General features: G+C 32.4%; 1 protein-coding gene across 3 annotated transcripts in view; it reads right to left on the minus strand.

Annotated features, from left to right (window-relative positions):
- mtmr11 (myotubularin related protein 11) overlaps nt 1-15,076 on the minus strand; it is a 35,398-nt gene that overhangs the window by 14,382 nt on the left and 5,940 nt on the right. For all 3 annotated transcript variants that reach the window (XM_051131554.1, XM_051131552.1, XM_051131553.1), the window contains exons 2-8: nt 10,062-10,131; nt 4,498-4,634; nt 4,251-4,320; nt 4,027-4,166; nt 2,529-2,613; nt 1,219-1,366; nt 500-587 (exon numbers count right to left, since the gene is read on the minus strand). In XM_051131554.1, the coding sequence (XP_050987511.1) occupies nt 500-587; nt 1,219-1,366; nt 2,529-2,613; nt 4,027-4,166; nt 4,251-4,320; nt 4,498-4,634; nt 10,062-10,125 (732 nt within the window). In that variant the 5' untranslated portion in view covers nt 10,126-10,131. The remainder of the gene's footprint in view (nt 1-499; nt 588-1,218; nt 1,367-2,528; nt 2,614-4,026; nt 4,167-4,250; nt 4,321-4,497; nt 4,635-10,061; nt 10,132-15,076) is intronic.

Genomic DNA, 15,076 nt, shown 5'->3' on the forward strand with positions numbered 1-15,076 from the left:
TAATTCAGCCAAAAATGAAAATTCTGTCATTTTACTCAACTTTACTCAACTTCACCTTTCCTTTGTTGAATAAAAAAAAAGATATTTCAAAGAAAGCTGTGATCCAAAATCAGTAGAAACAGAAGTCCCACAGTAGTTCCACAGTAGAAAGACTTAGAATTTTGGAACAACATGAATAAATGATGACATAATTTTCATTTTTGGCTGAACTATCTATTTAAGTGAAATGAAATATTTTGTGGGAAATGATGTGTAGGAACTGATTTTTTTCCGTACGGATTTGATTTGCGAGGAGCAGGCTTTGGTTTTGGTTAGTTTTGGTAGCCTTGGTGAGAGAGTATTTACATTTCGATTATGGTAACAATATAAAAGATTATAAACACAAAAGTTAGGAACATTCCATTATGGAACATTTATCAAAGTAAACACTGTTACTTTTATTTTCATGCTGTGTTTAAAAAGCTTGGTGTTTTATAGCGGGATGTCAGAATGTACTCACTGGGATGCGACCCTCATTAAAGTGGGCGAATGTTTTCTTGAGCTCTGTGTCCAGGACCCTCTGAGGAACCACATTGAATCTGGGCAGACTGCAAAAACACGGGAGGAAAAAACGTGCGAGCAGTTTTCACATGGAACATGATGAGCCTATGATTGGACATGCTTATGCAAACATGATATTATGTGGTGAGCTCACTGTACTTGCAGGCACAAATATATATAGCCTTAAATTTCGACACTACCATTCAAAAGTTTGGGGTCTGTAAGATTTGTAATGTTTTTAAAAGAAGACCTTCATGCTTACCGAAGCTGCATTTTAACATACAGTAAAAACTGTAATATTGTGAAATATTAATACAATTTAAAATGATGTTTTCTATTTGAATATGCTTTAAAATGTAATTCATTCCGCCAGGCATCATTACTCCAGGCTTCAGTGTCACATGATCCTTCAGAAATCATTCTAATATGCGTTTTTTCTGATCAAGCAGCTCACATTACATTCAATTTGTTTATTTGCATTTTGCCACAATGGCATGAATAGTGTGGTAGTATGCACTTTTGAACACACAAAAGGTTATTCATCACAGTGTATGTATAGGAAAAGCATTTAGCAAACCATTATGGAACAATGAACATCAGTCGTGTTTAAAAAGCAGAAAAACGTGTTCTAATGTCAATGCTAAACGGAGCTCAGGAGGTCTGAAAGAGGATCTCTACCTGGTGGACATCTCAAAGCGGTCATTGACAGAGCTGACCCTCCAGCCGCTGGCACCCGTCCTCTCCAGCTCCTGCTCCCATCCCATCGAACACTCAAACCAGTTCATGTTAGGGTCACGGCGCCTGTTGCTTAGGAACTGCTTCATTTCTATAGACCGTGTAGAGAAGCATTGAATGTTTGGATTGGTTACAAGATTCGGTTTGTGTGCAAAACCTCCCGAGAGCTGCAAACTCAATTTGCCCGCTGCAGAGCTAGTGGACTGGTGCAATGAACATGCATTGAGTACAAACAAACCTTGACAAGGTTGAAAAAGGGCTAGAAGGTGACCTGTTTCAGATTACTTTCCATTATTCATCCGGTTGACGGTCACTTTCCCTATCAGAGATGTGGCTTAGCTCACATTTCCTTCTATGATTCATTTGAACATCAAATGTGTGTGGACCATGAAGACAGGAGTGGGTGAAAATAATTATATTTCAATATTCTTCAGATTTTTGACAATATAAATCAAAATATTTATTTGCTCTGAGATCACTTTCTTTCTTTTTTTTTTTTTTTTAATGGAATTAGTATTAAAATGTTTAATGCGAAAAGTAAAATACAATACAATCATTTTTTAAAAATAATATAATTAATTATCTAAAAAGTGTACAAAATAATTATAATTCCACAATTAAGGAATGTTTTCCACACTGTTTTTCAATAAATGACCAAATAAAAAAAAGACTCATTAACATTTATATTAATCTGTATAATAAAATGTAATAAATTAACAGCAACAATTACCTACATATTATTTACTAAATCTTAATTCATACATGTACATGTACTACAAATAACATAATAAACTGCCCACTTCTGCCTACAACTATAATACAAATCTAAACTCTTCAAAATCAGCTGAATAATTTAGAAAAATAGCTGTAATATAAAACAACTTCCAACTTGTTTGTGCACTTATACTTGAAACCTAAACTCCCAGTAAGCACACATTTTTCGGCAAGCTATCCATTAAAAAGTATGTAATCTGGAATGTGTCACATTTTAATTATTACGTACTAACATCAGATAAACAACTTAAAAAGACCATATTCACATATTATTCTAAATTATAATCATTGCAAAAACATCTGGCAACCCTCAGGGAATGTTTTGGAGTTGTTTTGCAAATGAGCAAAAATGATATCTTCAAAAAAATAAAAAAATAAACAAACACATCAGTTAGATGTCTGGGTGATGTATGTGTGCTATCAGGTTTTTCTGTCCTCGCTGTCATAATGGCTTTTTGTACTGATTATTAGAAACTCACCAATACTACCCAAAGCAGCATTTTGGAAGGAGAGGATGGTTCCAGGTTTCAGTGGTTGGTAGGTCTTAGCAATGGTGTATGTGATCTGAAAGCAAGTTGAAATGTAGTGGCACTGGTTAGTATGATGATCAACAAAGGCCTGAAACATACTACACAATAATGTACTGTAAAAACAAATACTTCAAGCTCAAAATTAGAGGTTGGGATGATTAGCATGGCCTCACTATGGCATCATGGTTAAAAAAATAAAAAAATAAATAAAATAAATAAATAAATAAATAAATACTTTCTCTACTGATAAATATTCAAAACAGCAATGTTTTCAGAAAAAAATGTAAACATATATAATATAATATAATATAATATAATATACTATAATATACAATTGAACCATTTGGGGTCAGTTAGTTTGTTTAAGAAATTAATATTTTTATTTAGCAAGGACACAATAAACAGGGCCCTATTAAATCAGTTTTAGTTTTTCCTAAATTTCATTCATTCAAATTCATTTTTTTCCGTTTTAATTTTTCTGGATTCCGTCTTTTTCCATTTTAATTTTTCTCATATCCTTTTTAATGGTTAAGTTGTTGTTATTATTATTATTATTATTTTTAAATCAATGTATGTATAATAATTAAAACTTGCACAATTTCACACCAATTTATTAGAAGTTTAACAAAAATTGCATATTTAGGGCCCTATGACATGTTTTATTTTTTTCTCACCATATGTTTTATTGTTATCAAATTCTGTGTTTTGCTTGAATGCATAAAAACAACTTAATTTACTCAAATTTATATTTAAAATAACCTTATGAAATGCTCTGTGCTGTCTATTTACATTTTTCTGGTTATCAAATGAAGGCACAAAACAATTAGATTTTACTTTTTTTTGGCAAAGGGGATTTGCTATTAGAATTAAAACATGGAAGAAATGTTGTGTGCTTATTCCTTAAAAAAACAGTGTTTATTTCATTTTAGTAGTAGTAGTAGTAGTAGTAGTAGTAGTAGTAGTAGTAGTAGTAGTATGTACATTTTACTGAACAATAGTAATATATTTCTGGCACGTCTACAAACCAGACTTTTATTTTTGACGGGTTGCCATGAATTCATTTACACTTTGTGTATATGATATGACGCTAGTTTTACTCAAACTGTAAAATGCTCATGAAGGGACTCTCAGAGCAGTTCTGGAGATGTTGTTCATGAATTTATGTCCTCATTTAATGAAACGACAGACACTGAAATTACTGCATGCTTCAGTATGCGTGTAGTAAACAAAACCACACGTCTGTGCTGTTCATTCATAAAGACACACGTAGGGTTCGTATTTAATTAGTCTTTTTGCAGCTTAATATTCACAGACACTAGTCCATATCGCGATTTGATTTAAGTGTAATGACCTACTTTTAATTTCAACATCCAAACTTTGACAAACTCAGTGAAAATCTTACTGACCCCAAGCTTTTCCCCTTATATTTTCTTATATTAAGACAAACCTCCACAGCTTGAGTATCAGGCGTGAGTCTGTCGAACAGGAAGCAGAGAACACGCATGTCTCTGCAGTACAACACCAGTTCCTCCGGGGTGAATTTTAGGGAGCATGTAGGGGTCACTAGTTTGGTGCGAGACGGTCCCACTACAACACAAAACATAGTTAAAATGTGACTTTGACATGTTCGATAGGTTTCATGAAAATATCCGTACGTAGAGATTGGCTCACCTGCCACGACTTTATCAATGGAGGCGAGAGCTACGTCATGATCTCCGAGCAGCACAGGATCTGCGTTATCCTGATTAAGGAGAAAAGAAGCCATGAAGATAAATGCGTCTGCAGAGGATGTTACACTAGACTGCCAGAGACTTTATAAACTTCAGCTTCATGGTTCACAGTAAGGCTCAACTTTACACGGAAAAAACAGTGCTGGGATTCTCATTCCGGAAACATCTCAGCAATCTGCGGCACTCACGTCAGGTTTCTGGCTGTCCTGAGGCACAAAGGCCACTCTGAAATGAGTGCAGAACAGAGTCCCAGACAACCAGCCTCCTCCTTCTTTAGCCGACAGCTTCTTCCTCACCAGCACGGCTCGCTGTAGCACACACTCTCCTGCAAAAAGGACAAAAAAAGACATGGCTTTTGTGACTTTAGTGACTTTTAGGTCATGTCTGTAAGCATGGAGGTCATCTATTATGCTAAAAACGTAAAGTGTGATCTGTGGAAGGAATTGCACAAACATCTGGCTTTTAATTCAAAGGGAATCTTTAAAGGCTCTGTAGGCTATTATGGTCACATATATAAAGGATATGTGGTATTTTGAAAATAGACGAAGGGAAATTAGGATCCTGTTGGCATAAAACTTACACAATCATAAAAAAAGTGAAGGCAAAGGACAGAATTTAATGTCGGTAGAGCCCCTTAAGCCCACCAGAGTCAGACATGAACACGATCTCACACACGTGAAATGAGTTGGGCTGCTCTTACTGCTCTTGTGGCCACTTCTCAAAGGCAACTTTCTTAATTTTATGACTCTCAAGGGTGCGTTGGATCTCAAAGCTCATTCCTGAGGCATCATGGGATGCAGATGTCAGAGAGAACGGACGGAAGCAGAGAGATCGGACCATCACGGTGATTACTGGGCTATTTCAAAAACAGAGCACTTAGGATTTACTGGACAGTTTTGTACTAAAGTAGTAAAAATTGCTTTTAGTAAATAAAATAAAACTGAAATATAATAAACTAAAATAATAATAAAAAAAAATGATAAAGAAATATTAAATATAAACAAAATTAGAAATGTTGTCTTGGGAAGTTACGGAAATAAATGAGTACTAAATAAAATTAAATTACTGATAAAATTAAAAATAAAAGCTATATTTTGAAAAATGAAAAAAATGACTAAAGCTAAATTTAAAAAAATGAAAAAAAAAAAAAAAAAAAAAAAAATGAAAACCTAAGGTAATCCTAAACTTATCCTGAACAAAGATTCAAGGAAGAGGATACAAATTTATTGTGTGATAGCTGATATATTTGACAGCTTATCCTAACACCTCATGGGGCCTGTAAATTGTATAAATACATTTACAGTCAGTAAGTTAATTGTTATATTGTGAAATACTAAAATAACACAATCATTTCAGTTTGCCAAATTCACTTTTTGTTGATTTAGCTTCAAATAAAAGTCTTTCAGTCATAATGAATAACACAAATCCATTGTACGCCGGGTTCTGTTGCATTTCATTGAGTTGCTGCTTTACTAATTTGAACCACGTGTCCAGTTTGATTTATTCTTGCCAGCATTTGTTTTCCATTAAACTTCACTTTCAGGAAAGAGTAGCGTGTGCTACCAGAGTCATGCCATGTTGGTCAAATGTCTCCGGGTCACATCAGCCGGTTTGTTCCAGGTTTTAGGCTGCTGCACGGTGTCACGTGAATGAGAAACCATGAAGGAAGGTCACATCTCACATTCCCAATGATAACAGAGCAAACATCTGTCTTATTATTTCATAAGCTTGCAGTTAAGACATTCAGAGCAAGGTTTTACTACAGTGACCTCAAACCAGTTTTCTATGGAACATGATGCAGAAAATGGGTTTCTTGAGAAATTGGACAGTCTTGAGCTTGTGAGCAATGCCATGCAATGCAATGCAATAAAATAAAAGAAACAAATTTATACTTACAAAATAAATCATTAAAAATAAATAATTAAAATAAACAATACATAAATAATATATTAATAACAGATAATGTCCTTACTTTCTGATATTACATAGTTGGGTTTCTAGAGAAAATTGACAGTCCTGGTCTTGTGAACAACAATGCAAATAAAATAAAATAAAATAATTTTAAAAGATTATTTATTATTATAGAATAAAAGTAATAATAAAAAATAATTAAAATAAAATGAATTAATACTTACAAAATTAATAACTAAACAAATTAATTAAAATAAACAGTACAATAATTATAAATGAATAATAAATGAACATACATACATACATACATACATACATGCATGGGATGCTAATAGTTTAGCCAATCACAAAATCTCTCCGCCAGTGGCTGGTTTGCTGCTAGCGCTCAAAATTACTGTTTTTTCCTTCTCTAAATTTCTTTTCTCTAATTTGTCCCGGTTACAGGAATAAACCACAAAATCACATAAAAAAAAATTCACTAACACAGCTAAATAAAGACATCTGCTGCAGTACCTGCCAAAAAAACAAATTCCTTTCTTTTCACCAAACCCACAACACAAATAAGAACAAGCTAACTCCGTAACAATTAAACAATGAGCAGCATCTGGGGATGTTTAAAATTGCATACTACCATACTACTGTTGCTGTATGCAGTATATGCATCATGCACAATTAATCTTTTTAGAATGCATCTGACAAAATGTGCAGCATACAACCAAAGCATGGTTCAGAAATACTATATCACACAATGCAATGGAAACTAGTTCAAAAATTGGAAAATGCCTCTGATTTTAACTGTAGATGCCATTCTTTCAATTCATCTTGAAACATGAGGTCATGTGACAACAACACAGTATAATACATGTGTGAATAATTTACATCTGCATAATACATACGTTCTTTTAAATAGCAAGCTGTCAGCAGTATGTACAGTATAATCTACTCTTTCAAACTCCTCTGACCTGTTCACCTCCAGGGACCGATACGGTTTCCGCTGCCCTGCGTCGAGGGTTATCTGAGATCGTGCGGATGGAAGTAGAGTCTTACACACGACTGTACTGACCATAAGAGCACGTGTGTGTCTATGGGTCTTTGCAATGTGATACCTTTGACTCTGAATGGTTAAACAGAGTTTATGTGATCCATATAAACCACTGTGAATGAATGAGTCTTGTGGCACATGATAACTTAAGACATCTAAAATTCAAATGAATGAAGTTCCCATAACTGCCTCTAAATTACTACAGCATTTGTGTTTATGTTGCACTAGCATATACACTTTTGAAAGAAGACTCTTATGCTCACCAAGGCTGTATTTACTTGTTAAAAAATGCAGTAAAAATAGTAATAATGTGAAATATTATTACAATTTAAAATAACTGTTTTATATTTGAATATATTTTAAAATGTAATTTACTCCTGGGATGCAAAGCTGAATTTTCAGCATCATTACTCCAGTCTTCAGTGTCACATGATCCTTCAGAAATCATTCTAATATATGGACTTGTGGCTCAAGAAAAAGTTTATCAAGTTAAAAAAAAAAAACAGCAATTATTTTAAATATTTTTTGTAACATTATAAAGTCTTTACTGTCCTTTTTGATCAAATTATTGCATCCTTGACAAATAAAAATATTAATTTAAATCTTACCAACCCCAAACTTGTGAACACTAGTGCATGCTGTTCAGAATTAAAATCTGACACTTTCTGGTTGTCAAATTAATGCTTTTAGAACTAACGGTAGCCTTGCAGGTGTTAAAAACACATTTGCTGACAAAAGTGCTTTCACACATTCACTCAAAAAAAAAAAAAAAAAAAAAAAAAAAAAAAAAAAAACACCACATAAACACTAAGCTAATATTGCTCAGAAAAAGTTCTGAAAAATAAAGTGCTGCAATAGCTTTTAGACATTTTAAACACAGGAGTCCAAACACATTTTGGGGGCCACTATTTTAAACGTCCTTGAGAAGAAAATAAAAACAGTGGCTGGGAAATACAGACAGGTGTGTGTGTTTGGTGTCTAAACAGTAAGAGACTATGCAAGCTGAATATCAACACAGACCGAGCTGTGTGTGTGTGTGTGAGTGGAGTGCATTGAGTTAAGCGGCTCTATTAAATTTTGACGCGGTGGGAAACGCTCTATGCTCCCAAAGGCCACTGAGCGTAAGTGCTGATATGAAGCGTTACAGATTAGGCTGTCCGGGTCGGACTCACGGCCTGCCAACATTCCTGAGTAAAGCTGCTGCTTAAACACTCACTGCTGACGCTGAGATTATGGTGAAGGGCTGCTGGGCTTCAACACAAACTCGGCACACTGAGCCATTGTTTTCGGAGGCCATTCACACCCACAGAGGCAGACGGACCACAACCATCCAGACCTGGCCTTTCCTGTTGGGGATCAACTACCTGAAAGCCGCTATTAACTTGACTACTTATTTCAGTATGGTTGTCAAATCAGTGTAGCTTTTCCAAAAAAAGAGCAGAGTCGCATTCCAAAACACTACATCAGTGTTTTTGTATGTCACACTGTACTAAGCAAACACACTCACCTAAAATATTCCCCTCTCTCTCAAATATGACCCTGGACCACAAAACCAGTCATAAGTAGCACGGGTATATTTGTAGCAATAGCCAAAAATATATATATTTTTTAATATCGATCATCAGAATATTAAGTAAAGATCATGTTCCATGAAGATTTTTAGTAAATTTCCTGCCGTAAATATTTCAAAACTTAATTTTTGATTAGTAATATTCCCTGCTAAGAACTTCATGTGGACAATTTTTAGTCTTAATTCTTAATTAAAATCTTAATTTAAAATTGACCCTTATGGTTTTCAGGGAATCATTTGTTTCGGGTGGTTTGTTTGTAAATTGACCCAATTCACTGAACTGATTCAACAATACTATTTGTCAATTCATGAATCACTCATTAATTTTTACACATTAAGTCCCTAAACATCATTTTACTTATGCCTTTATGCTTTTCAATGTTTTCTAGTAAAAAATTATTTACAGTAAATTTGTATTTACTAGCTATGAAACTGTAGTATGACAAGCTCCAATTTATCCATAATTAAAAGTAGTTACATCAACACTATTCCAAAATTGTTTCAACTTGCACTGCTGTTGTGCTGTTTTTAAAAAAATTAATACTGAATAGAAATTCATTTTTATTCATCAAGTATGCATTAAATTAAGGAAGCCCATTTCTGCCACTGAATAAAAAAATAAAGGTAATTGCGAGTTTTTAATCTCACAATTCTGAAGTTTATATCTCACAAATCTGACTTATATGATAATGAGTTCTGCATGAGTTATAATCTCACAATTCTGAGAAAAAAAGATGGAATTGTGAGATAAAAAGTCACAATTACCTTACAGTCTTCCGTATTAAATTGATCAAAACTGAGAGTAAAGAAATATTTTATTCATCAAAGAATCATGGAAAAAAAAAAAAAAAAAAAAAAATCATCACGTTTCCATCAAAATATAACACAACTGTCTTCAGCACCAATAATAAGATAATAAATGTTTCCTGAGCTTCAAATCAGCATATTAGAATGATTTCTGAAGGATCATGTGACACTGAAGACTGGAGTAATGATGCTGAAAAATCAGCTTTGCATCACAGGAATAAATTACATTTTACAATATATTCAAATAGAAAACAGGTATTTTAAATTGTAATAATATTTCAAAACATTACTGAATTTTTGATCAAATAAATGCAGTCTTGGTGAGTATAAGAGCATTAAAAAACATTAAAAAAATTCCCAAACCCTAAAATTTTGAACGGTATGAAATAAGTGAAATAAAAAGTTTGCATTGTGAGATTTACCCGGTAAACAGCAGAGGCCGAGCACATCTCTCCCACGTGCATGAAGGCTACTGTGGCTCATCATCCTCTCCTGTAGCAAACACAGAAAGATACGAAGACTGAAGTTAAGCTTTTCATGTAGTATGGTAAAATTACTAGGAGCTAAATGTATAACAAACTTCTGCATTCTTTAAAACAGTCCGCATCACTTCAGTTTCAGGTCTTTTTTTGTATGTGCATTGTTTAATATAGAGCTGTTTTGCTCAAGATGCCCTCCAAATATAATCATAATTGATACAGATTGATATTCATAACTTTATTTTTCTTCTTCTTCTTCTCAGTAACATTCAGATACTAAAAGTGAATAAAATGCCAACAAAAGCAACAACTAGCTACGTTAGGTGACTACATCAAAAGTCCATAGAAAGTTAAAGAAAGTGTTAAGTGCTAACACTTTTAGACTATACAGTATATACAACATATTTGTCACTCAAAATCAAAATATCTGAAAACAGGAAGTTCTGACTCATATTAACACATTAAGCAGACACGGACTAATGCTAAATATTGAACAAAAAAATCGAAATATTAAACCAATTATTAGTCTGGCTAATGCATGCTTTTAATTGTCTTCTGATACATGAATTAAGGCCTAAAATTCATATGCACTGATCAGAAGTATGGTTTTGCTTTTAACGTGATGCAAGAAAGCACTTCAACTTCCTGGCTCTATATTTAAATTGCATTTAAATAGTCTTTGAGGTTTCGTTTCCCACAGTGCAACTGAACCACACAAGTAGCTTAATTTACAAGAGGCTAAAACTGAACACGCTGATGTTATCCTCCCATTTCTAACAAAGCGTCTTTCACTTGCAAGTTACCAGTCTAACATGGGTGAAATACTTCCACAGGTCTGAAACCACACCTCAACAGAGAAAGAGCATCAGCATCTCTGTAACTTTCATATTGCAAGTTTGAACCAGATCCATCTGGCCACATCATGCAGATAATAACTGCAATTATTCAGTTATTATACCAGCGTCAACACACAGGTGGAGAACTGTTTTCCATTTCCTTATGAAGGCTTCTCAAATGACCAGAAAAATATTTTCTGTAAATAGAAAACCACTCAAAATGCATTTATACCCTTGGTAATTTTTATTCAAGAACCAAAAAAAAAACAAAGATATTTAATATATATCAAAGATATAACATGTTTCATAGTAAAAAGGTGTATTAAGATATCAACAAATTTATTATAAAATTATTATTATTATTTTTTTAACCTTTTGCCTTGTTTAACAGAAAAAAAACCCTGACAAATAAATGAATAAATAAAGCTGTCAAATCGATGAATTGCCTCACAAACACACAAACATATGTATTTAATATAAATTTATATTTTTAAGAAAAATTAATCAATTTGACAATGCTATAAACAATAACAAAAAAGTTTATACATTAATAAATAAAATTAGCAAATTAATTATTAAACAATTTATTAATTTAAATAAATTAATTAATTAATAAATAAAGCTGTCAAATCGATTAATTGTCTCCAAAATAAATGTTTGTGTTTACATAAAATATGTGTGTGTGCTGTGTAAATTTCTAAACACACACAAGTACACTGTAAAAAACAATTTGTTGAGTCAACTTAAAATAATGTGTAACCTGGCTGCCTTCAAATTTTAAGTTCAATCAACAAAAAAAGTTCATTCAACTTGAAATGTTAAATTATACTAAGTGACAACTTAGATATTTGAGTTGAATCAACTTAAAATTTTAAGGCAACTGGGTTACTTACCCATCTGTTAAGTTTAGCAAACACAAATATCTAAGTTGTTACTTAATACAACTTAACATTTCAAGTTGACTAAACTTATTTTAGTTGACTGAACTTAAAATTAAGGCAGAAGGGTATCAGATTATTTTAAGATGACTCAACAAATTTTTTTTTTTTTTTTTTTTTTTTACAGTTTGTGTGTATATATTTCTTATATATAAATAATAAAAAATAATATAAATAAAATAAAATAATTACTTAATAAAAACAATTAATTAAAATAAATGAATAATAATAATTAAAATAAATAAATAAAAGTTTTCTTAAGACAACACGATGCTATTCTTTTCTGTTATTTTGGGAAATACTTTATATTAACAGTCTAACACTGCTTACTCATTAGTTTCAGTTCAGTTTCTATAAATTCATTTGCAAGATACCACAGTCTAAAAGCAGCAAAAAAACAAAAAACAAACAAAAAAAAAAAAAAAATCCAGTAGAACAAGAAGTGTTTCATTCTGGTTTCCTTTAAAAGATCTTGCATGGAGTTTTTGAACTTTTAAAGACTGGTGTTCCAGCCAAGACCTGAAGGAAAACAACACAACAACAAAGCGTTTCTAAACAGAGGCTACATTTTTAAAATTTAACTAGGACAAGAATAAATGCATGCACAAGTGTTAGTTTGTTTATTTTTAAAGGCTTAAGCTTTTAAATGGTCACGTTTTATCACCCTGTGATCAGCAACACTGTTCAAAACAAGCGCAAAACAAACAAGCACTTTCTTGCATCTGCATTTATGTTTTTTTTTTTAAATCAAACTCCCACCCTGAAGTATTCCTAAACGAACATAGATCTACAGACAAGAATCATTAAGCATTCAAAGCCCAGGAAGCTGGACTGCTTAACATCTCTGAGGAAGTGAATACATGTGCAATAAGTGCAAGACAGATAAATGGAAGAGGGGAAAAAAAAACCCTCAGTAGCAGATTTCTGCTGAGGTTGAGTTCTTTGAGTCACATGGTCGCCACTGCTATCGTGTAATCTCTTTCATTGCCGCTTTCTTCACCATTAAACACATCCCTCCCTCCCTCCTCTCAGCTTCTGAGGGCAGAGGCAGCCAAGACTCATTGCAGTTTCCATTGCTCATGGCTTCCCCTGGTTTCTGTGGCCAGAGAATGCAGCTGAGGGAACATACAGGCCTCCTCTCCCCAGAATCAGCCAGGCCAGACTCGCAGAAAACAAGGCGGCCAATGGGAATGTGGGAATGCACTGTGCCACCATATAAACCTCACACTGTTAAGTTTATTAGTCATCGCCTAGAGGCACAATAAGCCTTTGTGCGGAGCATCAATCCAGAGCTAAATGAGGCAACTAGAGCCCGGTGGGACGGTTAAACCTAACGCTTTATAGAGCTGAGCTATTATTCGGTGGCTCGTTATTTTCATGCGCTCTTCGCGTGCATCTCTCCGCTGCAGAGAAATGTCAACAAACGGGAACAATGCATCTATTTCTATGAAACATTTGCAGTATTTTCTCTTTATGTCAGTTCAGATGGTTAAAAATAGCACTTTCGTTCTCATACCTAAACTGAAAATGAAACATACCTAAAATGAAAAATCATTCCAGTCAAGCCATGACGCTGCCTTTCCTAGTGGTCTCACAGCTATAACAGCTTGTACCATAAAGGGGAAGAAAAAAAAAAAAAAAAAAAATCAATATTATAATGAGGGTTATTCTACTTCTACTAAAACCTTAAAAAAAAAAAAAAAAAAAATTATATATATATATATATATAATAAAAATAATAAAAAACAAACAAAATTACTAAAACCTTAAAATTAAAATAGAAAAATAAATAAATTAATCTATTATTAATAAATACTAAAATAAGTATTATAAAATTATACCTTTTATATATATATATATATATATATATATATATATATATATATATATATATAGTTATTATTAAGTTATTGTTTTGTATTATTTTTTATTATTTTAATTTTTATTATTTTGATTTAATTTAAGTTATGTGTATGTATACACACACACACACACACAAAATAAAATAAACTAATTAATTAAACTAATAAAATTAATAATAATAAAAAAATATATTATTTATTATATAATTATATATTAAAAAATAATAAACAAAAACAAACACAAACAAAATTACTAAAACATTAAAATAGAAAATAAAAAAAAACTAAATATTAATAAATATTGTTATGTTACAGTTATTGTGAATATTTTGAATTGTATTTTATTTGTATATTTTTTTTTCTCACTTTAATTTTAGTTGTGTTTTTTGGACATTTATAATTTTATTTATTATTTTTTGTTATTTTAATACTTAAAGTAAAAAAAAAAAAAGTGTGAAATGTTACATTTTTATATAGAAATGAAATAAGGTTACAAATTTCATATTTTATTTCACTTCATCTTTATTTTCTTTTAAGCAATTAAATTTTGTATTTATTTTTATTTTTGGTTAATGATAATAACCCATCTCACTGATATTAAAATAAACTGATTTCCACTGCTCATATTTAAAATTACAGATCTGAACACAAATCTTAGCACGAATTTGATGAATCGTAAATCACAATTGGATTAAATATTTTCATTTGGAGAGTAAAAAAAAAAAACAAGCAGGGATAAAATAAGTCCAAAACAGTACGTGAGCCATATCTAGAGACCTTAGGCCAGCAAAAACTAAAACACCCTAGCAACCACATAGCAACACACTAAAACCCCCATTCAGATCACATTCACAACCACACAGCAACACCACAACACCCTAGAACTGCGACAGTGATTTAGTACAGGCAAACATCACTCACTATGAAGCTATTTTGCAAAAGCAATCAAGTTTTATATCAATTCATATGCACAAACCACCACTGCTCCAGCTGTTTTTGTCATATAAATCTTATTCGGTGTCGTCATGGTCTTTATGGAGCTTATTAAGAAACCCACGTCTCAAAAAAGCAACACAGGAAAAGCTCCAAGGTCAATTAGAGGGTGTGTCGCAGGCTTGTTTATGTTATGCATCATCTTTTTAAATCATTTAAAGTCAAAATAAACCTTGAGCAAATCTCTTATTTAAACATGCACCGAAACCAGATGACGCCGTTGACTTCAGTAACATAAACGTACATAATTACATACGCCACATGGCGTGCTCCACTCCAACCAAACAATGAATGAGACGTTCTTGAGCTCTACAGCAGTATATTTGCAT

This window comes from Labeo rohita, chromosome 16 (assembly GCF_022985175.1).
Source record: "Labeo rohita strain BAU-BD-2019 chromosome 16, IGBB_LRoh.1.0, whole genome shotgun sequence".
NCBI lineage: Eukaryota > Metazoa > Chordata > Actinopteri > Cypriniformes > Cyprinidae > Labeo > Labeo rohita.